This window comes from Anastrepha ludens, chromosome 2 (assembly GCF_028408465.1).
Source record: "Anastrepha ludens isolate Willacy chromosome 2, idAnaLude1.1, whole genome shotgun sequence".
NCBI lineage: Eukaryota > Metazoa > Arthropoda > Insecta > Diptera > Tephritidae > Anastrepha > Anastrepha ludens.
The window spans coordinates 114,423,400-114,448,530 of record NC_071498.1 but is presented as its reverse complement, the minus strand read 5'-3'; the positions used below and the strand labels follow the sequence as shown (position 1 = coordinate 114,448,530).

The following is a 25,131-nucleotide window of genomic DNA, read 5'->3' as shown; positions in this document are numbered from 1 at the left end:
TATGGAAATGATAATTAGACTGAGAATAACAGAGATTGACCATCCTCAAATTTTCAAATGTTTCCGAATAGTTGAAATTACATACTTCCGTATTATTAATCTGTAATTCATTAAGAGCTTCAAGTGATAGGAAATTAATATGGTCGCTTTCAAAAGGAGCGGGCTGCATTAATGCGGGGATGATATGTAAAGGTGAGGCGTCTATATTACTAAAAGTCCTATTGTTAATTTTAATAGTGCTATTATGAAATTTAATAAGAAGTGTTCCAGATGTATTTCTCCGCGTTTTATCAACATAAATAGCCATGTTGCAATCATTTACTAGGATAACCCCTGACTCGATCTCTTCGATTAATGGGATATGATGATTGTTGCTCGTTACACATGTAGAATTTTGACTGCTTATAAGATTAGGAATACATTTAGTATTTGAAATATTCGTTATTTGGTTTTCTTTACAAATTATTATTTTATTATATTTTTCACAATCATTTATTATACCATATATAGTGTTATCATTTTTTAAGATCTGCTTAAATTCTAAATTAATTACAGAGTTTTTTCTTTTTACTGGTCTTAATATTACGTTTTCGTAGGTTTCCTTTTTTGTTAGGAGAATCTTAACCAAATAAAATATTTTTTTATTAGTACTGTATAAGACAGATATTTTGGCAAATTGGAGTGCCTCTTCGGGGCTCACAAAAACAATATTTTCTTCTCTAATTTTACTTGTAGCAATTTCAATTTCTTTTTTATCTAATATTAATGGGTTGACGATTCCAATTCGATTCCATTTTGAATATTTATTAACTCTTCCATAACTAGTCTTACTCTATTTTGTAGATTTATAACTATTTCGTTTTCTAATAATACATCTTTTCTTATTACATTAGAAATTTGATTTACTATATCTATTAGATTTTTTAATCTTTTATTAAAAACTTCATTTACGTGCACTTGTTTATTATTATTTTTGTTCAGATCATGTATATTACTAGCTATTATTTCAAAGTCGTTGTGATCTGGAGCTCCTGCGATATATTTCCAAATAGTACCTATGGCATTTATTGCTCTATTATTTTTTATAGTGGGTGTTATATTTTCGGTAAGGCTTAATTCGTGGATAAGGATGGGATACAGGTTATGGTGATTTGGGATGTTTTGTTGGATAAATGTGTGGTTATTGGATATGGATATTGCGTACTGTGCCAGATCTATTGAATGTAAAATAGTAAAAGTTCCTTGCTGAATTTTTGCTGTACCTCTATTAAATGTCACGACATACGAAGAAGTGTAATCCAAAATTTGAACTTCAGTTTTTACAAAGGTTAAATACAATACAATAATTAGAACTGCCGATGACATTATTGAAGTTGTGCTGCTGCTGGTTGTTGGTTGGAATTGTGATTTATTAAGCACAGAGGGTCTGTTTGGCATTATTTAAAACTTTGTTAATTCAATAATTATTTATTTTATCTATATATTGTTTTTTTATTTTATAATTCTGTGGAGGGTCCCTTGGGTGGTGAATCGCAGAGAATGTTCTTTATTATAAGCTGGAGGGTCCCCCCGAAGGTGGTGAATCGATTTTGTTTTAGTTAGACTTTTATAATAATATTCAACTTTGTATTTTTCACAAATTTGTTTAAAAATTCTTATTTAATAATAATATTCGACTTTGTATTTTCTCAATCATTTTTTCAGTAATTCTAATTTAAGAGTAATATTCAACTTTGTATTTTCTCTATAATTTTTTTAATAATTCTAATTTAATAGTAGTATTCAACTTTGTATTCTCTTGTTACACTCAAAAGTTTTCGGAATTTTTTTTTTTTAATTCTTAATATTACTTAATATTAATATTCTTACTCTAACATTTCCCGGCGGTGGGGTGTGACTCCTCTTTGCTGATTTCCGCTACTGGGGCACCTCCAAGTCGCACTATTGGCAGCGAGCGTTCCTTTCCTATCGGATTCCAACGCTGCACCGGCTCACGATTCGCGTCCTTGTGATTGCACTCTTTTTTGCACAACACTTCACTCGCGAATTTTAAAACCGGTCCCTTGCTCGGGCGCCAATTAATAAAATACTTTTTTATTTTATTTTAAAAAGAGAGGTCTATGTCCTCTATATCTTTTATTATATAATATTAATTAATAAATATTGCCGGAAGACTATGTCTTCTTAATCGGACTTTTACATTATTAATACTTGCCGGAAGACTATCTTTTCTTAGTCGGACTGTTGATTAGTTAATGATTTTTTATCATTTTGCCGGAAGACTATGTCTTCTTAGTCAGACTGCTGATTACTTAATAATTTTGTTTCCTACTAGCTACTTAATATTAACTATCGAACAGCAATCATCACGTTGAATGCAATGTGAGCTTATTTGAGGTCGTCAGCACTTTGAGTTAATATGAGCTTATTTGAGGTCGTCAGAACTTTGAGTTAATATTGTAAGAAAGGTAAATAATTAAATTGGAACAAGCGGAACTGTGTCAGCAATTGAATTGCGACAAGGGGTATTGAACTTTATTAAAATGAATATTTTAATTATTAACTTATATGTAACTCGTGCGACTCGCGAATGCAATTTGTTCTTGTTGTCACGCGCAAACGATGATATATTGGATATCATACTGCTTAGGGGATCAGGATCTTTTATGGACCTCGAATTCCTGTTGATAGTGTTAAAGTGTGAAACACATAAACTTTGTAGTATTTGAATTACGTCAACAGTTCCTTTTTCGATCATCTTTGATGCTTCAAGTGTTCCCTCTGATTGGGGTACAATTTTCCCAAAATCACTTTCCCAAAAAAATTTTTTCCCAAATTTTTTTTTCCCAAAAAATAATTTTCCCAATGCCATTTTTCCCAAACTAAAAATTTCCCAATAAATTTTCCCATAAAATATTTTTCCCAAAATATCGTTCGTCTGTAAAATATCGCATATACATTTGCAATGAATGGGCGAGTACATTTTTTATTATTTGAAAAGAAATGATTTTTTGCATTCAATTAATTCCGCCATAATTAGAAATTTTGACTTTAGGCAGCAAATTTTGGCTCATGAAATTTTGACACGAAAAGAATGACGTGAAAAAACTTGTTTATATGAGTGAAGTTGGATACATTCGTTACCTTGTCTTTTTATCCGAATTGAAAAATGTATATTGAAAAACTTTTTCGAATCTTTTTCGATTACTTAAGTATAAGATTTTTGATTATTATATACACTCATATTGTCGGAATCGTCGAAAAATGTGAAATAGTAGAATAATAAAAATTAATTTCAGTAGTATTTGTTCGGGAAAGCTATCTATTGGAAAAAAGTTATTTTGGGAAAACATGCATTCGGGAAAAAACAATAAAGCGGGAAAAAATATTTTTGGGAAAAAAAATTTTGGGAAAATTATTTTTTGGGAAAAAAAAAATTTGGGAAAAAATTTTTTTGGGAAAGTGATTTTGGGAAAAATGACCCCCCACCGTTCCCCGTTCCCCGTTCCCTCTACTTGCATGCTTCTATCAGATAAGGCTTTTAAATCTGTAATGTTTTTTCTATTCTTAATAAAATTATTTTTCTTTGCTAAATATTCATGTTTTCCAATTTCACTGTAGAGGCTTCCAATTGACTTTAACGTTTCTTTATTAATTTTATCTATTATGCTATCAGGTAACCCCATAACAATAAGATTTATCATTGTTTGGGTGTCAATTTCTCTGTTGACCTCTAACAAGAGTCTTTCTTTCTTTGTGGCATATTCAAGCAGTGAACCAGCTTGATATCTAAATGTAAATGCATATTTGACCTGAGACCAACCTTTGTTTCCATATGTTTCACAAAAAATGTTCCTCCATTGTATCCAGTCTGAATTCACCGTTAATTTTATAATCATGCTGCTGTACCAATCTAAGCATTGCTTCTCCAATAAATGTTTCAAAATCTCAATCTTACTTTCGTCCTGTTGAATGTCGAATCTTCCACATTCACTTTCAAAGTCACTAATCCATTGGTTAGCGTTCGATGTTTTAGTAGAGAACTTTTCCCAGATTTTTGTTTTCTATGACATTATCATAGCTAGTTTTGTTCAGATGCGTGTCATTCGTAACGTCATTGAGGTATTGGTCTCCAAACTGTAAATTTTCACCTTCATCTAAATATATTTCCCTTAATTTGGCATCTAATGGGATCCATACTGAGCGGGTTTGGTGCCATTTTTTCAGTGAATTTCTTATTTTCGTATAAATGTCTAAAGACACTATGCCCGAGTGTTTATTAGCGGGTTTCAGTTCGTCTAGTACTTCATAAATATGGCCGTCTGGTGTTTCAATAGAGGTTCTTTGATCACGTTGGTTTTTCCGTCTGTAGACCCCAGTACAACAAATTTAAAGCGGAGTTTTTCCATTTTAATTTATTGGTTTCCACTAGAAATGTAGTTTTATGAGTTGTATCTTGAACTGTTTATGAGTTGTATCTTGCACTGTATTATACCATTTCGCTTTTCTATATTCCGGTCGGATACAACTATCTTCTAATCTTCTCCTGCTTAGAATTTTAAATATATCTTTTATATTTCGTTCCTCATAAATTTTGTCTAATAATGTTCCTTGCGTCATTTCCTTAATTATGTTAGTAAATAAACTGTCCGTGTTCGAAAGGTCAATACAATGGTCACCTCTATAATAAACACTTAATTCGTCTGCCTTATATTTTATATTTTGTATTTCAACCATTAATTCACTTACCGAATTAACCTTAAGGTTAGCTATCATTTTGTAAATTTGATGAGGTGCTAACGCTCTGTATCTTAGTTTCAAAGTTTCTTTGATCAGCTGCCAGTTGTCCGAGGTGGGCAGATTAATTATAACATATTTAGCTTGCCCTCCAATCGTCCGCTAGGATGCCGCTTCACGGCTTCTTTACGTAGTGTTTCATTATTTATTGTTGATAGCAGGTAATCCGTGCTGCTAAAAAAACTATTAACCGTAAATTCTCCCGTTCCTGTAAAGGTTGGCGTTACAGGAAAAACGCAGCGAATCAAATCGGTATTTATAAAAGCTTTTATTTGAACAAAGTTATTGCAAGTAATTGAATGTGCGTGCAGAACTAAGCACGCTTGAAGATATACTGAATGTGTATAGTACAATACAATAGTATGTGTTGATGTTAAGGCATTGTCGGACCTGTTACATTTTAAGCTTACCTTATTTTTAACAGTTGGCAAGTAGTTGATTGTTTTGTCAAATTCTGCATCGCATTGTTGTCTCTCCTAAGGTTTTGTTGTAGTTCTAAATATGCTGTTCGCATCTGTTCTAATTGGTGATATCTCCTAGCCAGTTCCTCCATCAAGTCTGCTGGTTGTATTTGAGCCGATTCTTGAGCCGTTCATCTCTCGTCAAACGTTTGTTGCCTTTTTCTCCGTATTTTGATTTGTGGAATTCGCCTTCTTAGCTTTCACCGCATTTATAACTATGTTTGTGGTGTTGGCTGTATAGTTTTCACTGCGCAATATTTTTTTTTTTTTAGTAATAATCCTGGAGGGTCCCGTAGTATTCGCCGAATTTACTACTTTTACTATTTAAGGATCCTACCGATTGCGCAATTTAAATAATTAATTTCAATATTCAGATTTTTTAAAAAGGCGTGAATAATTTATTTTAGTTAACTTGTTACTTTTATTATATACCAATTACCAGACTAAATTTACATGCTTACTTGCTAAACTTATCTATTGTATTACATCAGCATTAATTAATTTGGTTTATTTCACAATTCATTGGAAATTGATATTGGGATTTACAGCATTAATATTTTATTAATTTAAAAGTTGATATCACGAATTATATCCTCTTTTAATTTCGAAAACAAGTTTAGCTTAGCGACTGCTCGTTCTCGTGGTTACGGAGAGATTGCGAGTGCAATCAGCATTTCCGTCTGGTAGTCGTCGAGCCTATACTTTGGATAGAACACGCGGTTTTTAGCCGCCATCGTGCTTTTGGATCCTGCGCACAAGCCACCTGCTGATTGGTTGATTTGCATTGGTACATCTCCATATAGCTTCTTAATCTTATCGATGGAGCTATCTCTCAACTTTTCCCGGCATAGTGCTTTGACCATAAGGCCTAAACCTGCTTTCGGAATACGTTAAGAGTAAGGCTTGAAGCGCTTTTAATGATATTTTATTCAGCTCTGCTTCCGTCTTTAACACATTATATGTGGTATTATATAATAATGTGTTTAACGTTACCACGGACTCTTTGCGATATCGCAGTACGTAAAGCATCGTACGAAGTTTCTCGTATTTGATTCTTTGGGTACAAATGTAGAAATGTCCCGTATGGGGTCGTCACTTGCATCTTTGCTTCAACATTCGATTTTGACAGTAGCTCGCTGATACAAGATGCTGTTGAAACGGTGGCAATTCATTTTATTATTTTTATACTTATTTATATATGTTATGCAAACATGTATGTATATGCATTGTAATAAATAAAAGACGATTTTCTGTTTGATAACCAATGCTGGATAACCGGCAGGTTGTATTGTCAAATATTTATTGATTGATCATTGAGATATGGTCGAGTTTTGAAAAATACAAGTTCTAAAAAAATTTTTGTTATCGGTCCAACTGACCGCACTTTATTCACTCACAGTTCTTAAACCAAAAAAGCCGCTTAAACAAGTAAACTACTTAATTTATATTAATAAAAAGAAGGAATTTTGAATGTACAGCTGAACAATTTCAGCGCGTTCTATTGGGGTGTACTGTTTCATGGTATAAATCTCCTTCGACTGACGCTTCCAACGCGGTATGTCATTAGCTGATCTGAAATTACAGTAAAAAGTTATAGGGTTACTCAATGGGTCAGTTTAATATGGCCAACCCTGTAGTGGCGTGACTTAATTCTAGGAACTTAAATAAGCATCTTTATATTACTTGCATTATGAGCTTATTGCAGAAATCAATATGAAATTTGAATAAGCAATTTAATTAAAAAGTAAATTAAATAAATGAAAAATATAAGAAGCAAAGAGTTTGTTAACTTGGTTTGGGTTAACTTACTTATTTTACCTATTTCTACATATTCTATAACACATGTTTACTTAACGTTTATTTAACAAATTTTAGCAACAAAGAGAAATGTTATTTGATTCCACTGAGTGTGCGGACAAACAATTTAGGCACATGCCGAAAACTGCTTGTTGTCAGCTTGTGCAGCTCATGCAATGAACCTTTGAAATATGAAGCATGCAAATTATCTTTTGCTTAAATAGCAAAAGCTTTTTTAAAAAACATGTGAGTCTTCGTTGCACACCGGATCAAAAACTGATCCGAAACTTTATTAATCTCAATATTTATACAGAATCTGAAGCTTAAATCTTAGGTTAGTATGTCTTAATTCTATTGAAAGCGGACCATACGTGATATGTGACATGTTTGACATTTTCGCTAAAGGTAAGCGCTTATATTTATTGTTTTCTTAATTCTATTGAAAGCGGACAATACGTGATATGTGATGTCCACTTCCTTCATTAGCAAAGTGTCAATGACATGTTTGACACTTTCGCTAATGGTAAGTGCTTATATTTATTGTTTATTTTTTGGGAAGTGGCTTGCGCTATTAATCTATGGTTAATTGTTTACATACTGGGTTAGTGGTGTGTGGTATAGGAGGCGTTAACTTGCATTAATCAAATTAAAATCAACTGAGTATACTACGTTAGGCATGTTTAACTTATAATCATTATGCTGTAGTATGTAGTAAGAAACGGACTTTCGGTCCGTTACACTCAAAAAAATTAAGGGCCAGCTGCCCAGGAAGGAAACACTTATAAATCTTTTAATAATTAACAAATATTTTATTATACACAAGTTACTTAGTCTAACACAACTAACTCAGAACCCGTCTTGAACTCCACTGCCTGATCGTGATGACGGTCGCTTACTTTACACCTTCATTCCCCAGCTGCGGCGTAAGCGTTGTGTTATTTGTCTGAGCCCGGCCTTGGCCTTGACTTTCCATTTGTGCATTATTGAATGCAATTGTGCAACAGGTAACGTCTCCTGTTACGTTGGATTGTGAAATTGAAATATGCTGACACTGCGGCTCGTGTAGCGACTTTCCGCTTCAGCTGTCCGCCGACTACTACTTCTAACGCCAAAAACTGCTTATCTCTCTCGCTGTATCAAAACGTATACTCCACCTTACATATAAGTTACAATTTTATAACATAAAATTGTTTTTTAAAAATATTTTTGTGGACAATAGTCCACGTCTTTATTATTTGATGTTGAGCTTAAAACTGAATTACAAAATTCTTATTACTATTTCTTAACATCTAAAATTTGGCCAGGTCACGTTGCACCTGCATGTGCTGGGAAAATTCCTTAGTTTAGATAATGCGCGGTCAGCGCTTTATTCCTGCGCGATTTACGTTTCCGGATCGCGGTTAACATAAAAAAAACTAAATTTGTATTCTTTTTATTTTACTTATAAACTTTATTTATTCTATATTATTTCAGTTTAGTTAAGTTTGACAACTATTCCAATGAACGGGAGGAACAAGACTAACTTTATTATTTTACTTAAGGTAAAATCAAAGCTTACATATGTATACATATTTGCTTACTCGGTATGTTTTACAATTTTGTTTTCTTATTTGCTAATTACATTGGTTTATAAAAAATTGTTGTGTTACTTATTAATATTGCATTTTCGTGTGGGAACGGAAATGCCGATTTGACAATATTTATTGTAAGCAGACAGTGAAGTTAGTTAATTTGGGACGGTTGCAATTCTTGGAATTGCGACCGAAAAATTATTTTGATTTATGAATTTAATCGTAATTTCTGTAAACAAATCGGAAGTAGGTTTAGTTTTACACTTTGTCTTTAATTATATTTGCAATGAATTCATCTATAGTGTTAGTGCTTGGTTTTATATACAGTGGCTCACAGCTTATTTTATGCAGTGCATAGTCTCAAATCCCAAGCTTTATAACTACAAAACTAAGAAGAATTTGAAAAAGAAATTGGTACCATTAAAAAGATAAAAAACTCAAATTTAACAAAATAATTTCATTTATTGTGAAAATATATATTTAAATAACTTTAAACTACGAAAACCAAAAATACTGGTTAATTTCAGGTCACAGCTTATTTTATGCAGTTACTTATAATTATAAAAAACTTAATATTAAACATAATTTGAAGTATTTTTAATATTTGGTATGATAACCCTTGTTGTCTATAACAGATTTAAGGCGATTTTGCATTGATGTCACCAGTTTTTTTGTAATATCTGGCGAAATATTCGTCCACTCCGTTTTCAGCGCCTCCTTTAGGTCGTTTTTGTTAGAAATCTTATGTTTCCGGATATTAGTTTCTAGTATAGACCACAAGTTTTCAATGACATTCAAGTCTGGCGACTGTGGCGGCGGCGTCATCAAGTGAGGACAGTTATATATTAGCCAGCTTTGTACAATACCCGCTTTATGCTTTGGATCGTTATCCTGATAAACTCGAAAATCTGATTTTATACCCAGATCCTCGGCACTCTGCAACAAATTATCCTTCAGAATCTGTAGGTATTTAAATTTGTCCATTGTTGTCTCAATAAATGTCAACCTCCCAGTACCAGCAGCCGACATGCAGGCCCAAACCATGACGCTGCCACCGCCATGTTTCATTGTCGGTTTCAAATTTTCTTTATTGAGTTCCTTATTTGGTTTTCGCCAAACATAGGACATCCCATCCGAGCCGAATATGTTGAATTTCGATTCATCTGCGAAAATAACAGAATTCCAGTACTCTGACGTCTCTGAAACATGCTCATTGGCAAATCTAAGTCGGCAAAGTCTATTTTTTGGGCTGATAAAAGGTCCTTTACGTGCTACTCGGCCATGAAAATCGTGTTTGCGCAGAATACGGCGAACAGTTTCCACACTACATTGTTTACCGAGGTCAGATTGAACTGCAGAGGTCAGTTTCGGAGCCGAGAGTCGTGGATTAGCTTTTATCCTTCTTACAATAGTTCGCTCATCAGTGTCACTGAAAATTTTGTTTGGTGGTTCCCTGCCCTTATTATGTACACGATTTTCATGGACGAAGCGCTCGATGATTTTTTGTACTGTAGCTGCGTTAATGTTAACTATTTCTGCTATTTTTCGCTGCGATTGGCCGTTTTTGAAATGGTGAATAACCAATTCACGTTGACCTATCGTTGTTCGCGGACCCATTTTATTAATCACATTAATTGACACTTCAAATACTAAAATCAAACTAGAAAGCGAATACAAAGTAATTTTATAAATAAGCGATGATATTACATACGCCTACTACTCTTAAATAACGTAATATTTAAGTACCGTTGTACAAAGAAGCGACTGCATAAAATAAGATGTGACCTGAAATTACGCAGTATTTTTGATTTTGGTTGTTTTATGTTATTTAAATACATATTTTCACAATAAATGAAATTATTTTTCTAAACTTGAGTTTTTTATCTTTTTAATGGTCCCAGTTTCTTTTTCATATTCTTCTTAGTTTTGTAGTTATAAAGCTTGGGATTTGAGACTATGCACTGCATAAAATAAGCTGTGAGCCACTGTATGTAACTCGCGTGTGGTGCCTTTTACCCATAGGACACTATTTCGCAATATTTTCGCATTATGTTATTTGATATTTATATTTCTCGTAATGCTAATGTATGATGTATTAACTATTCCCCTCTCAAAAAAAATGATCGTCCTCGATCATTAAAAGTAAGGTAGGCCGTTGAATTTAATAAAGGTGGGTCTATCATCGTTACAGGATAAATTTGTTGGAGTAATTTCTAATAATTTAGGTATACATTGATCTTTGCTTAAATCTAATAAATTATTTCTATTACATATTGATATATCATTATATTTTTCGCAAGGCTTTCGGATGTCATATGTTGCATTTTTAATTTTTAAAATTTCTTCAAATTCAATGTTTAGTACAGTATTGTTTTGTTTTTTTACTGGTCTTAAAATAATTTTTTTAAAGGTTTCACTTTTTGTGAGTGGTATTTTTACCATATACACGATTCTCATTTTTTTACTGAAAACATTTATCTTAGAAAATTCTAACGCTTCTTCTGCGTTGTTAAATGGCATTTCTTCTTCTCTTAATTTATCTAATGCAATTTTTACTTCATTTTTGTTCAATATTACAGTATTTAGTATATTTTCTTTTGCCCAATGTATGGCGTATTTTATATTTATTAATTCGTCTTTGATCAATCTTATTTTACTTTGCAAATCTATTACTACTTCATCTATTATGTTATTATTTTTCCTTATTGCATTTAAAATTGTATTAGTCATAGATGTTATATTACTTAATCTTTTATTAAAAAGCAAGATATTTCCACGTGGTACCTAGAATATTTATAGATCTTAATTTACGTGATTTACTTATAGGTTTAAGGGTTTCAAGGATTTCAAGGGTTTGATTTGTTTCATGTTTAAGGATTGGATAAAGGAAACTGTCCTTGGGTAATTTTTCGGTTATGTGGTTATGAATGTCCGTCAAAAGTATTTCGTATTGTTTTAAGTCAATTAGATGAATGAGTCCAAACGTGCCATCCTGAATTTTGGCAAGTCCATTGTTAATGGTCACTAAGTATGAATTTGTGTAGTCCAAAATTTCTACGTCTACGTTAATAAGTCGGAGGAGATGAAGCATTATTATCAGCTTCCTCAGCATTTTGTAGGATCCAGGCGGCTAGTAGTTTTTAAAAATATTTGCGGAGCGAACTCCGACTTCTTTATTTGAGCCTTTAACTAAACCTGAACTTACAATACTTTCTTAATTCTAAGCACAACCCAAAAGCATAACCAAATTGAGAATGTCACCTGCTTTGCCGCGTGATCTCGTTCCTGGAATTTCGTTGTGAAATAGATCACACGACAAATAAGCAGACATAAAGGGGTTGGTGACAGTCCAGCATTTCCAGTCCAGTTTGGCCGGTGACGTTCAAAACAAAAAGCGATCAATCCACAGTTGTGTTTAGAAGTAAATATGTCGTCATCGGATGATGAATTTTTATTACTTGCAACTATTGCAGTTTGGTTAAAAAAAAAGAAGAAAAGAGATAAAAAAAGTGTGGATGAAAAGCCTGTACGCAAAACGTAAAAAGTTTACTTATGAGCATCTTTTAAGTGAATTAAAATTATCATGTAAAGACGAATATAAAAATTTTATGCGAATGGACTCGGAAACATTTGAGGAGCTTTTGAGCATGGTGACGCCATTAATAGCAAAACAAAATACATTTATGTATGCGAGATGCAATAACACCCAACATGCGATTATCATCAACATTAAGGTATTTGGCGACTGGAGAAAAATTTGAAGATCTGAAGTTTTTTACTGCAATTTCTCCACGATCCCTTGGAGTGATTGTTATAGAAACTTGTGAGGCTATTATTTCATGTCTTTCAAATGCTATTAAGGTAAGTACATTTAAGCAAGTAAACAATTTAGTTTTGAAAAAAGCAAAGAGGAATGTGCCAAGTTTATTATGATTAAAAATTGATTAACTACGTTTTTTCTTTTTTAAAAATAATTCAACTTTTATTCCAATATACATACATATGTATACATGTGGAAACCACTGCCACTATCTTATGATACAGAGAGCAAAAGCTCTCTCAATATTTCCATTAGATCTACCGCTATCGAGTCTCGACATTTATTGTAACTATTGATAGGCAAAGCAATGTGAAAGCAACCGTATGAACATTCTTGTCAGCTTGGCGACTGAGATCTTCTAGTGAGGCGTCGGGCTGTGCTGCTAAGCAAGCGCGTGTTTGCTGTGAAAGTTGGGACTGCCATCTTGCTTTAATAACGTTGTCTGAAACGTCCGGACAAAGACTACGAAGGTGTCGAAAAAATTGTGACGGGGTGCGGTCACCAATTTCCTCACCATCTAAAAGTTCTAGAAGCTTAGCGTCTTTTGACTTCGTAAGGCGCTCGATTAGGGCCGTCTTCAACGAGGTGTACGGTGTTGATGTAGAAGGACGTAGTATTATATCTTCTACCTCCGCTGCTGATTGCGTATCGATCAATGATACTGCATGGTGGAACATGTCACCTTCATTGCAAACAGATCGAATTCTGAATTGCGATTCCAGCTGGGCGAACCATAGCGCAGGCCGCTCTGCAGAGAACGATGGCGCGCGAACAGTCGTGCCCGTTATAGGATACATTAGCGGAGGCTGTGTTGATGAGCCTGCCTCGTTGTTTGTTAGTGGAGTTGCTTCGTTCGTCATGACCCTTTAGATGCTTGCGTCGTGTTCAATTCGCCGGAAATTTACAAAAATATATTCCTTGTTCGCTACGTATTTTTGTAGACTGTCGCACAAATCCAGTCTTATGACTATACCTTACCAATAATCGCCGATGTTAGTGGATGAAAGGGCCCACTTTTAATTAAAGTCGTATATGCTAATTGCAAAAAAATTATTTATATATAACCCAAGTCGGGGTTACCATGACTATTGACCGGCTTAACATTAAAATGATGATATGACTACTATTTAAGAATCGGTAAATGTGGAGAAGAATTGTGAAATTGATTCTGACGATTCACTGTCTATGTTCAAACTATTGCTGCTATGGCTGTAAAATTCAAGTGGTGTGGAAGTATTGCTTCTGGATGTTGGTGTTGGTGAGTCCGTGTGGCTGATTGCTAAGGGTATTGGGGAGTATCCTGCATTTATTTCTAGGGAATTCCTGTGTAATGTTCCCATCTGGCCCTCAAACAGTATGTCCTCTACGAATTTTTCACACAGAATTCTTTGATTAGGAGCCATCCGTTCTAATTTTACTGCCCATGAATCCGTAATAACTGTCGATTTATTTTTTTCTTTTGATGAAAACCGCTTTGTGGGATTTCCACCAAGGCTTCAGCAGCATCTGGCTTCCTCTTTGCTTCTTTTCTTATCGTGGCCGTTAACAGATTCTGAAATAAAAATAAAACATATTGTATACTTTGAATGAAAAGTACAATAATATTTTTTTATTGATTTTGAAATATTTTCGGGTGCCGTAGTCTGAAATTAAATGAAAAGCTATAGCCGATGGATTTGGAGAAATTTTGAACTTCCCAAATTGCCTGGAGCGATCGATGGCAAACATGTTGCCATCAAAAGACCACCAAACTCTGGCGCACTATACTACAATTATAAAAAATTTTATAGCATTGTTCTCATGGCTACTGTGAATGCAAACTATGAGTTCATAGTAGTGGATGTTGGCACAAATGGTCGTGTATCAGATGGTGGTGTCATAAAAAATACGGAATTTGGGAAAGCTATCTACAACAAAATTTTACCACTACCTGGTCCATCGCAGGTGCCGGAAAGCGATAAAGTGCTGCCGTACGTTTTTGTTGCTGACAATGCTTTCCAAATGCAGGAACATTTAATTAAACCATATCCTGGGACAAACCTAACAAACACACAAAGAATTTTCAACTATAGATTAAGTAGAGCACGCAGAATTGTTAAGAATGTTTTTGGAATTTTAGTGTCACGATTCGGAGTTCTACAAACGACTATTCAGTTGGCCCCAGTAAAGGCTCAAATAATAGTGCTGGCTTGCTGCTATTTGCACAATTTTTTACGTAAGAAAAAGTCGTATTCATTCAGCCACTTAATTGACCAAGAAGATGTAAACTCTGGAAGTATAGCTCAAGGAGCATGGCGAAGGGAATCACATCTTAATGTATTGGAAAGTATACATTTAAGAAACTCTTCGAACAAAGCGAAAGAAGTTCGGAACAATTTTGCAGAGTACTTTATAAATGAAGGAGCTGTTTCGTGGCAGCAAAAGTACTTACGTTAATATGAATAATATTGCTATACATAATTAAATAACAAACACTTGTAAATCGTAAAAATAAAGTTAAGTTTTATTTTATTTACGACTCCTGCTATTACGTTTGTTAATTGCTTCATGTTGAATGCATTTGCATTTGAGGAGGAAGGAACAGATTGTAGAGGAGGAGCACTTAGCACAGCGCCTGACAAAGTCCTTACAATTTCTTCAATATTTTTAATTTAAAATGTAATTATAGATTTCATTTTATTGTACGAAATATATTTTTTTTATTTTATTAATGCATTTTTTTTTTTAAGTTTTGCTTAGCATTTTTGTATTATTTTTTTGTCTTAAACTATCTGCCTATTTCTATTCAAGTGTTTGTGTAAGTATGTTTTATAATATTTGTTAATTCTGTGTACAATGTATAAAATTATGATAAAGATAGTGAATAAAATGATTACATCAAGTGTTATTATTTTGTTTTCTAAAAAGCTGCTGTTGTTGGCTGCTGTTTGGTTGAGGATGATTTCCTCCTTCTTTTCTGTTGACCACCAGTTCCCCATAAGCGTAACTTTTTGTATTTTCTATGATTTCCCAAATTTTATTTTTCCTCTGGTGTAGTTTTGCCTTAAGTTCTTTGTTTACTTGTTCTAGAGCATGGTCAGCTGCTAACGCTTTTGAGAAGTTATTGCTAGCTTGTTGGTTCACTGTTCTTCTTTTTATGTCATGAAGTTTAGCTTTTTCCACTCTAAGGCGTTTTTTATATCCTCCTCGGGTTTTAAGTTTCAGATTTTCCTTGGGGATAGCCACACGATGGGTATCTTTGTTATCCTCAATTCTATTTCTGTACTGATGTATAAAAAGCTTCTTTGGACCTTCCATGAAGTTGTTAAAAAAATTTAAAGTTTTTGGTTGAAAATTTAAAGGTATTTCAAAATTTAAAAATCGTTCGTAGGATCGCCATGAAAAGTACTTTTCTTCAGGGAAGAGCTTTAGAGCAAACCTGCCGACTAAAGGTTCACCACGAGAAGTCTTTACTATCCGGGAAGAGCTTTAGAGTAAACCTGCCGACTAAAGGTTCCTTTTAAATAAAAGATTTCTTTTTATTTAGTTAGGGCAAATGACTGCCTTCCAACTACCAGGCTAAGACTGAATTGCCCGCCTTCTGAAAGAATGGCTTTATTTTATACTTTCTTTTTGCCTTGTCATCAAAAAAATATATAATTACAACCAAACATTGTTACAAGTAGAAATCAATAACAGAATTATAAATTCATAAAAATACTATACAATAAAATTTTGCTTAGGTTGGCTTACTTCACAGTAAGCTATGGTTTTGCTTTGGAGTGAGGTATCATATGACAAAAAAAATGTATTTGGTGTGTGCCATGTGTTTACTTATGTTTCGGGTTTCAAAAAAAAACGGAAAAGAATTATGTCATTGAAATTAAAGAGTGGAGTAAATTGAAATGGTTTACACACTTTAAGTTTGAGTTCATTTACCTATTAAAAATAAATTTAAAGAATTCGAAAGAAGTTTGAAAGTGAAGTGAAGGTACTCTACACTCTGGAAGGTCCCGTAGGAATCGCAGAGTTAAGCAATATTATAGAGTTTTTTATTTTTAATTTATTATTGGCTGTACAAGCCTTTATTTATAGAGTTTAGCAGGAATTAATTATTTTCCCTTTCACAATATATTTATTTTTTAACATTTTCGCATTACTTTTGCGATTTCGAGGAATATAGGAATTTATACTTTAAGTATGTGTCCATGTACATAAAAATAAAGGTTAATGTTGGGTAGAGCCGAGAATCGTAATCAAGGAAAAAACACGTTTTTGTACAATGGCGTTTATTCAAAGACTATACAAAAAGATGAAAAGGAAAAAGAAGAAAATCTTGAAGCAGAGTTGCATTATAGGGTACGATCTATTCGTGTTGTAACTTTAAACCGATTACTTTTTCATCACTCTTCCTCAACACGAGTAGGTCGTTTACATAGAACTTGCATTAAAACCTAAAAGTTTTACAAATTTTTCATGTTTGATTTTGTTCAAATTCTTTGTAAGTACATCAGCAATCATCTCACTTGTACAAATGTATTCAATTTCAATTAAATTATTATTCAGTGCATCTCTAACAAAATGGTACTTAATATCTATATGTTTACTTCGTGAGTGGTAAACCGGGTTTTTCGCCAATTGCTGCGCGCTCAAATTGTCGCTGTAAACTCTAACTGGGTCACCGGAGCCACTTACGCCAATATCTGCCAATAAACGTCGTAGATATACTGCTTCTTTCGCAGCCGTTGCTAACGCGACGTATTCTGCCTCTGTGCTGCTGAGGGCTACGCTGCTCTGGCGTTTGCTCTCCCACGATATTGAACTACCGCCCAAGAAGAATACATACCCTGTGTATGACTTGCGATCGATACTATTACTGCCCCAATCGGCATCCACAAACCCTTCGATAGGCTTGCCCGTATGACGGTATACCAACTTGTAGTCTATAGTCATTGCCAGGTATCGTAAAATATGTTTGATACCTGATTCGTGCTCTTTGTGTGGATTTTGATTTCGCTGTGCCAGTTTCGAGATTGAGTGCAATATATCTGGCCTTGTGCAAATAGCGAGATACATTAATGCACCGACTGCTGATTGGTACTTTGTAACATCGGCTTTAATACACGTCTCACTAGTGCACCCAATTTGAAACCCCACGTCTAAAGGTGTCTTCGCTGCTCGACAACTGGTCATGTTATACTTTTCTAAAATCTCTCTTATATACAACGCTTGCCCGACTGAGATGCTTCCTGTCTCGCCGTCTCTGGTGATCTCCATCCCCAAAAAATACGAGATGGGACCTTTATCGATACATTCGAAGCTGTTTGAAATTCGTGCTTTGATCGCAAGAAGATCATTTTTGTTTTGGCAACTAACGATCAAGTCATCTACGTATACAGCTATGAGACATAAATTACCTTGATGACTCATTTTGTACAGGCACCGCTCATTAGTACACGCTTCGAAACCGATTTTCTTCAAAACTTCGTCCAATTTATGGTTCCACTCTCTCCCGGATTGTTTCAGCCCATATATCGCCTTATTGAGCTTCAAAACTCGCTCAGGAAACCGCTTGGCGATAAACTTTTCAGGTTGCTTCATATACACCACGTCGGTGAGCTCGCTGTTGAGATACGCGCTGCAAACATCCATCTGATGAGTGTACATTTTGAGCTCTGCCGCTAGCGCCAACACCATGCGAATAGTGGCGTAACGAACCACTGGAGAAAATGTCTCGGTGTAATTCACACCAAATTTCTGGCTGCAGCCCTTTGCGACTAAACGAGCCTTAAAACGCTCCACGTCGCCATTCTGGTCATGCTTGACCGCAAAAACCCATTTGGACCCGATTGCCTTCTCGTTAGTTGGTAAGTCCACTAACTGCCACGTTTTGTTTCGCACAAGAGCGTCGTACTCATCTGTCATCGCCTTTGTCCACTCATTCGAATATTTGCTGCTTTCAGCCTCTGCGACAGTTTGCGGGATTTTAATTTCACAAGCATTTTGCATCGTATTGACAGTATTGTACACTTTGCGTGGGCGTCCTGGTTTTCCAGTACGTACAAACTTCGGTCTTCCTCGTCCAATATGCGCAGGTGACTCTTCCTGAATCGGAGATTCGCAAAAACTTTCTTGGTAATCACTCCCAGAATCACTCGAAGCCTTCGCCTCTTCAAACTCATCATCGCTGTCGTCAGCTTCCGATTCACTCAATGACTCTGAAGGTTTCTCCTTGGTGGTATCTTTATTGTTTTTAGCAGACAGCAGGTCGTAAAAATCTACTATTTCACTCTTTTTGAATGGCAAAAACGTAACATCACGTTTCTCCACTACCATGCGCTGCTCAGGATCGTATAAGCGGTACGCTTTCGACGTTAGTGAATAACCTACCATAACATACTTTTTACCTTTCGGCTTGAATTTACTTTTGCTGATCTTATTTAACGCAATAGCTTCTGAGCCGAACACTCTCAAAAAATTCACAACTGGTTTTCGCCCAGACCAAGCTTCGTAAGGTGTCATACTGTTCAATGCCTTTGTAGGCGATCTGTTTTCACCGCAGTAGCAACTGCCTCTGCCCATAAAAATTCACCAAGTCCACTCTGAAGCAACATACTACGTGCCATTTCCACTATTGTACGGTTCGCCCTCTCGGCAACCCCGTTTTGTTGCGGCGTGTACGGCACCGTCAACTGCCGTTTTATGCCACACTCATTCAAAAATTTATCAAAGTCTTTGTTGACGAATTCACGCCCGTTATCGCTTCGGATTGTCTTAATTCTTTTTTCAGTTTGTCGTTCTACTAAACTTTTAAATATTTTAAATTTCTCTAAAACTTCTTCTTTAGATTTTAAAAAATACACAAACATTCGTCTCGATTTATCGTCTATGAAAACTAAGAAATAACGCGCGCCCCCCAGGGACTTTGTACGAAACGGACCACACACATCTGTGTGCACTAATTCTAAAATGTCTTTTGCTCGATTTTCCGTGCTCTTCGGAAAAGGCCTCACACTCATTTTGCATTTTGCACATATCTCACAAGCAATGTCTTTAGTAAATGTCATTTTGTCCATTCCGCGAACCATGTCTTTATTCATTAATTCCTGCAGGCTACCGTAATTCAAGTGTCCATATCGTTCATGCCATGATACTGCCTTTTCATTCGCAGCATAAAAACACTTGCTGCTATCGCATCGGATCACAAAAAGTTTGTTTACCTTTAGAGCTTTTAAAATTATATCATTTTCTTTCATTATTTTAGCGCAATTTTCATCGAACTTCACTTTAAGTCCATTTTCTACAGCTCTAGCGACAGACATAAAGTTACCGCACATATTTGGCACAAACAAAACATTGTAAAGAATAATGTCACTCTCTTGAGACCTCACACGCACTTCTCCCACACCTTCTGAGAAAAGATAATTGTTTCCAGCTAAGCAAATTTTTTCTTTATGTTCTTTGAGTGATATAAACATATTTCGGTTACTGCACATATGCGCTGTCGCTCCGCTGTCAAGAAGCCAGGTTGAGTCGTCGAACACCTCAGCGTCCCCTGCTGCTAACATCGTAAACGAATGCTCATTTCTTTTCGCTGCCTTATAATCGTTCTTATTGGACTTCGTGTTGCAGTTTGCAGCGTAATGACCGCGCTGCCCGCACTTAAAGCATTTGACATTTTGCGTATTTTTACTTTTCCTGTGCGTTGAATTTTCCCCTCTTTCTGCATTCTTTGACCACACAGCAAAAGCCTGCGATTCCCCTTCAGATTCAGCAGAACCGCGTTTTGTCTGTTTCTTTCGTTCAGACTCTTCTAGAAGTTTTACCTTCAAATTAGTTAATGTCGGCAGCGTGTCTCTAGTCTCCATAGCAATAACAAAATGCTCGTACTGCTTTGGCAGACTTGAAAGTAAAATAATTGTCACTAATTCGTCTTTGATTTCAATGCCAACTTCGGATAACTTTTCGGCAATGGATGTGAAATCATTCAAATATTTTGCCATGCTTTCGCTGTCACTAAGCTTCCTATTTAAAAGCTTCTTATACAGCGACACCTTGTGCACTGGCCCACTTGGCTGATGCAAAGTTTCTAGAGCCTTCCATGCTTCTGTGGACGTTCTGCATTGCTTAATGTGGCTGAGCTGCGACGCTTTTACACTTAGTGTAATTGTGGCCAAGGCTTTTTCATCGAGCGCTTCCCATTCGGTCACATTTTCTTCAGGCTTTAAGCATTTTTCACTCACTATACTCCATAGTCCAGCATGTATGAGGACACTTTTCATCTGCACCCGCCACGAATCGAAATTCTTTTCATCAAGTTTGTCAATTTGATATAGCGAATTCATATTGTTATCTGTCTTTCAAACGCGACACACACGCTTTCAATTTTCTTATTAATTTCCGAAATACGTTTTCACGGAGTCTTTGCACGTACAACTTTTAACAACCTTCGCCCGAACCGTGCCCTGGGCCCATAACCTATGTTTGGTAGAGCCGAGAATCGTAATCAAGGAAAAAACACGTTTTTGTACAATGGCGTTTATTCAAAGACTATACAAAAAGATGAAAAGGAAAAAGAAGAAAATCTTGAAGCAGAGTTGCATTATAGGGTACGATCTATTCGTGTTGTAACTTTAAACCGATTACTTTTTCATCAGTTAATTTTAAAATTGTTATTTTTTTCCACAATTTTGTATTTAATATTTTCGTAATATTTTTATATTTAATATTTTCATGATTTTACATCTACAATTTTGTATTTAATATTTTCGTAATATTTTTATATTTAATATTTTTACGATTTTAGAAATGTATGCATTTTCAAACTTAAATTTATAGACGTGTATGTAACTTACATAAAGGTGTGAAGGAACATTTTCACTGTTGACCTTTCCCTTCCATGAAGTTACTTGCGTGTCTTGCGCTGATTCGGTGTGGCGGCTGACGGCTCGCGTCTCCCGTTTGCTTTCGCTACTAGGGGGCCTCTTTTCCGTCACTCTTCGTTGCTATGATGCGGCGAATTGTTGGTAATCCCCGTTTGTCAGGGAATCCTTTTTCCGGCACACGTTTCTAGCTTTTGGTGGCATAGCTTGAAAAAAGCCCTTTCTGTCCACCGGGTTCGGGGGCCAATTCAGCTACTACTCGCGAACGGAACACTTATTAGTGGAGGCGGCTCTTCTATTTTTAGTACGGACTCTATTGCTGGAGACGGCTCCTTTATTGGCTTACACGCGCGTTAGTTAACGAATTGGCCTCACGTTTCGCGCCAGTTAAAGATTTTCGCGTAAAAAATCTTTTTTTAAAAAGATTGCGGTATGACCGCTCTTTATTGAGTTCTGACTAAAAACTCAATTACAAAATTTCTTAATCTAAAACCTAAACTTAAAATGCACCGAGCTACCTGTGGTGGCGTGAGCAATTTCCAGGAATCGCTGACTTTGGTTGCGCGTGCATAACTTCCGGCCTAACTCGATTGGGGTTTTGCTGCCATTGGCTTTTCTGCTGACAGTGCGTCTGGATTATTGTGGGAAGCACTATGTAAGCGTTCTACATACGCTGTACTCATGTTACTGATCGGCGTTTTGAAAAGTTAACATTTGCCATGTTAACATATATATAGGTATGTAACCTAACTTTTGCACGAAGCGCGGAAGGTTTTTAAAAATTAAACTACCTTGCTTGGTGTTTAAATAAAAATCTATCTCTCTTTATTCATATTTCCTTATTTATAACTTATTTACTTACTACTACATTCATAACCCTAGCTTAATTCTTAATATGTGTGAAACTTAGGATTCTATGTATATCTTAATTCTATGGAAAGCGGACCATAAGTGTTAGGTGACGGCCGCTTCCTCCATTAGCAAAGTGTCAATGACATATTTGGCACTTTCGCTAATGGTACATAAGTGCTTCTATTAATTCTTTATTTATTGGGCATTGGTTGTGGTATTAACTTATGGTTAATTGTTTACATACTGGGTAAGTAGTGTGTGGTATGGGTGGCGTTAACTTGTACATATGTATACATTTAAAAAGGCTGTTTACTTTACCTACTTTACTACCAGTGCTACTCTTTGATGAGCAGGCGGTTTCAATGTCGTTTAAGAACTCCATTTCATTATAATAAAAAATACTTGTCTCAAGTGATTCCTCGTAACCTGCGCCACTTCTGCTTATTTCAGCAAGACGTTGTTTTTCACGCCGAAAATTTGTACGCAAAACATTAATTTTTTTTAACATCTTCTACTGTTGCGCTAGGGTACCGCTCTTTGTAAATTTCCAATAGAATTTCATATTGTTTCGCCTTTTCCTCGCGATTACAATATGCTTCTACTTTTATAAGTTAATTCCAATGATTATTTTTTTCTTAAAAAAATAAAATGTCTTCAGCCCGAAGATGTTGTTCTTCATTTGAACATTTTATTGGAACTAATCTTATTAATTAATTTTACAATAATGAAACTTAAGAGCTAAAGTGCAATTCAGCAATTTATTTTTTGTGTTTTTCTTATTTCATATTTTTCAACTATTTTGCAACAACCAGCTTTTATCACCAATTCCTTAGAATTGGCACAATTTGTATTGTTAAGCGTATGAGAATTAATTATTATTAATTCAATAATAACTTCCGTCGACTGGTAAACAATTCCCCAGAATCGACACAACTTCCGTCAACTGGCAAGCTTTTCTTCAGAATTGACACAATTTGTTTGTTGAGCTTGTAAAAAAAAGTAGTATTAATTTAGCAATAACTCCCGTCAACTCTTTCACCCTTAAATGCGTTCGTCCACGAGCGCTCTAAAAGTAGGGTAGATTATGTAACCTTGCTGTTGATGTTGGACTAATATCTTTTGGGGCTGGTATCTCTGTTTCGGGATTCACGTTTACTGTGGTTAATAATTTTTTATTTTTTGCTTTCCTAATAGCCAAAAGTGTTAAACTAAGCATAAAAAGAAAAGCAATAAAGATAGTAGCATTAGATACCCATGTTTCTCTTCGTATTCTATGAATTATTTTTATGTTCTTTAAATGTAGTTCTTGAAGTAACTCTAGACATAATAGGTTAAGTCTCTTCTCTTCTATTGGAAATTCTTGTATTATGGCGCGTATAGGCGTCATATAAGATGCTTCCAGATTCTTATACATTGTACTTTTTCGTTGATTTTTATTGTAGTGTTTTCAAATATTATAAGGAAAGTTCCACTTAGCTCATATCTCATGGATTCTGTTCTTATAGTTTCGTTTACATTATTGAGAAGAATAAGTTCTTCTGATATTTCTTCAATGCGTTGACACTGGTTCTGCAAGTTGGTCTTTGATTAGTCATGATATTTTTAATACATTTATCTTTACTTAGATCTATAATTTGATTTCTTTTACAAATTTCAATTTTATTATAATTTAAGCAATTATTATTTATTGCATATATTTCGTTTTCACTTACAAACATTTGTTTAAAAGTTAAATTTATAATAGAATCATTTTTAATAATTGGCTTTACAATAATATTATTATATAAAATAGGATTTGTCAAAGGAATTTTAATATGTAAATTAAATAAATATATTTTATTTAATATTCGAGCACGACTCAAGTTACATATGTGAATTGTAATGTTAAATTTACAGCGATGCGACTCGCCTTTCATACGTCCACTTTTGTAATGATTGATCGCTGACCATCCAACTCCCATTGCCCGCAATTGCTGTTGCCTTTGCAATCTTTAGCGTGCATGTCCCAACAACAATGCCAGCACCCACAACTGGTTTTTGTTATTCTCACCTTCAACTGACCTATGCTATTCTTGCAAAGGTATCGGTCGCTTTGTGCGTGCGTATCACGGTTATTGTGTGATGATCTTCATAATTGCTGGCACTATGAACAATAGGCAACGGTATGGGCAATTTGTTTGTTTGCTGTTTTATTAGTGCAAAGATATAGCATTTGCATTCCACTATTGGTGTTGCTAGGCGCATTGGAACTTCTACCGCCCAACCCAGCATCCAATCTGATACGTTGACTTAACCCAGCATACAAAAGCAAGTAAAAGGTTGATCGGTCAGAAGGGATAAGAGGTTGTATAAGAGGTTTGTGTTATTACTTAATATATTAACATTTGCCAAATCTAAAGCTTCCTCTATATTGTTAAAGGGCAATTTTTCTATAGCAATAGTCATCTCTTCTTTATTCAACAGGAATGAATTTATAATGTTATTTTTAGCCCATTGTATGGCATACTTTATATTAACAATTGTTTCTGTTATCAATCTTACTTTATTTCTTAAAATTTCTATTTCTTCATTAATAAATGCTTCGCCCTTTCTTATTGGATTTGAAAAATCGTTTACCAAGCCTGTAATGTTGTTCAGTCTGTTAGCGAAATCCGTGTTTATCATCATTTGCTTCTCAGTATTGTCAACTATTTCGTTTAGTGTCTTATAAATAAGTTCAGCGTCATCATGGTCGGGTGATCCTGCAATGAGTTTCCAAATTTTTCCTAAAGTATCTATTGATCTCACGTTTCTTTGTGGTGTCATGATCCTAAGAGTCGCCAACAGATCCAAGCTTTGATTTAGTTCAAGATACATGGTTGGATATAATGGATTTGTCTTTAAAATATTTTTATCAACGTATTTTTTTGTGTTATACAAACAGTCATAATATGATTCAAGATTAATTAGATGTATGAATTTAAAACTTCCGT

General features: G+C 34.9%; 1 protein-coding gene across 1 annotated transcript; it reads right to left on the bottom strand.

Annotated features, from left to right (window-relative positions):
• Positions 1-12,709: 12,709 nt before the first annotated feature.
• Positions 12,710-13,306, bottom strand: LOC128871864 (uncharacterized). The gene has a single exon (XM_054113998.1). The coding sequence runs from the start codon at positions 13,304-13,306 to the stop codon at positions 12,710-12,712; it is 597 nt and encodes a 198-aa protein (XP_053969973.1).
• Positions 13,307-25,131: the final 11,825 nt, after the last annotated feature.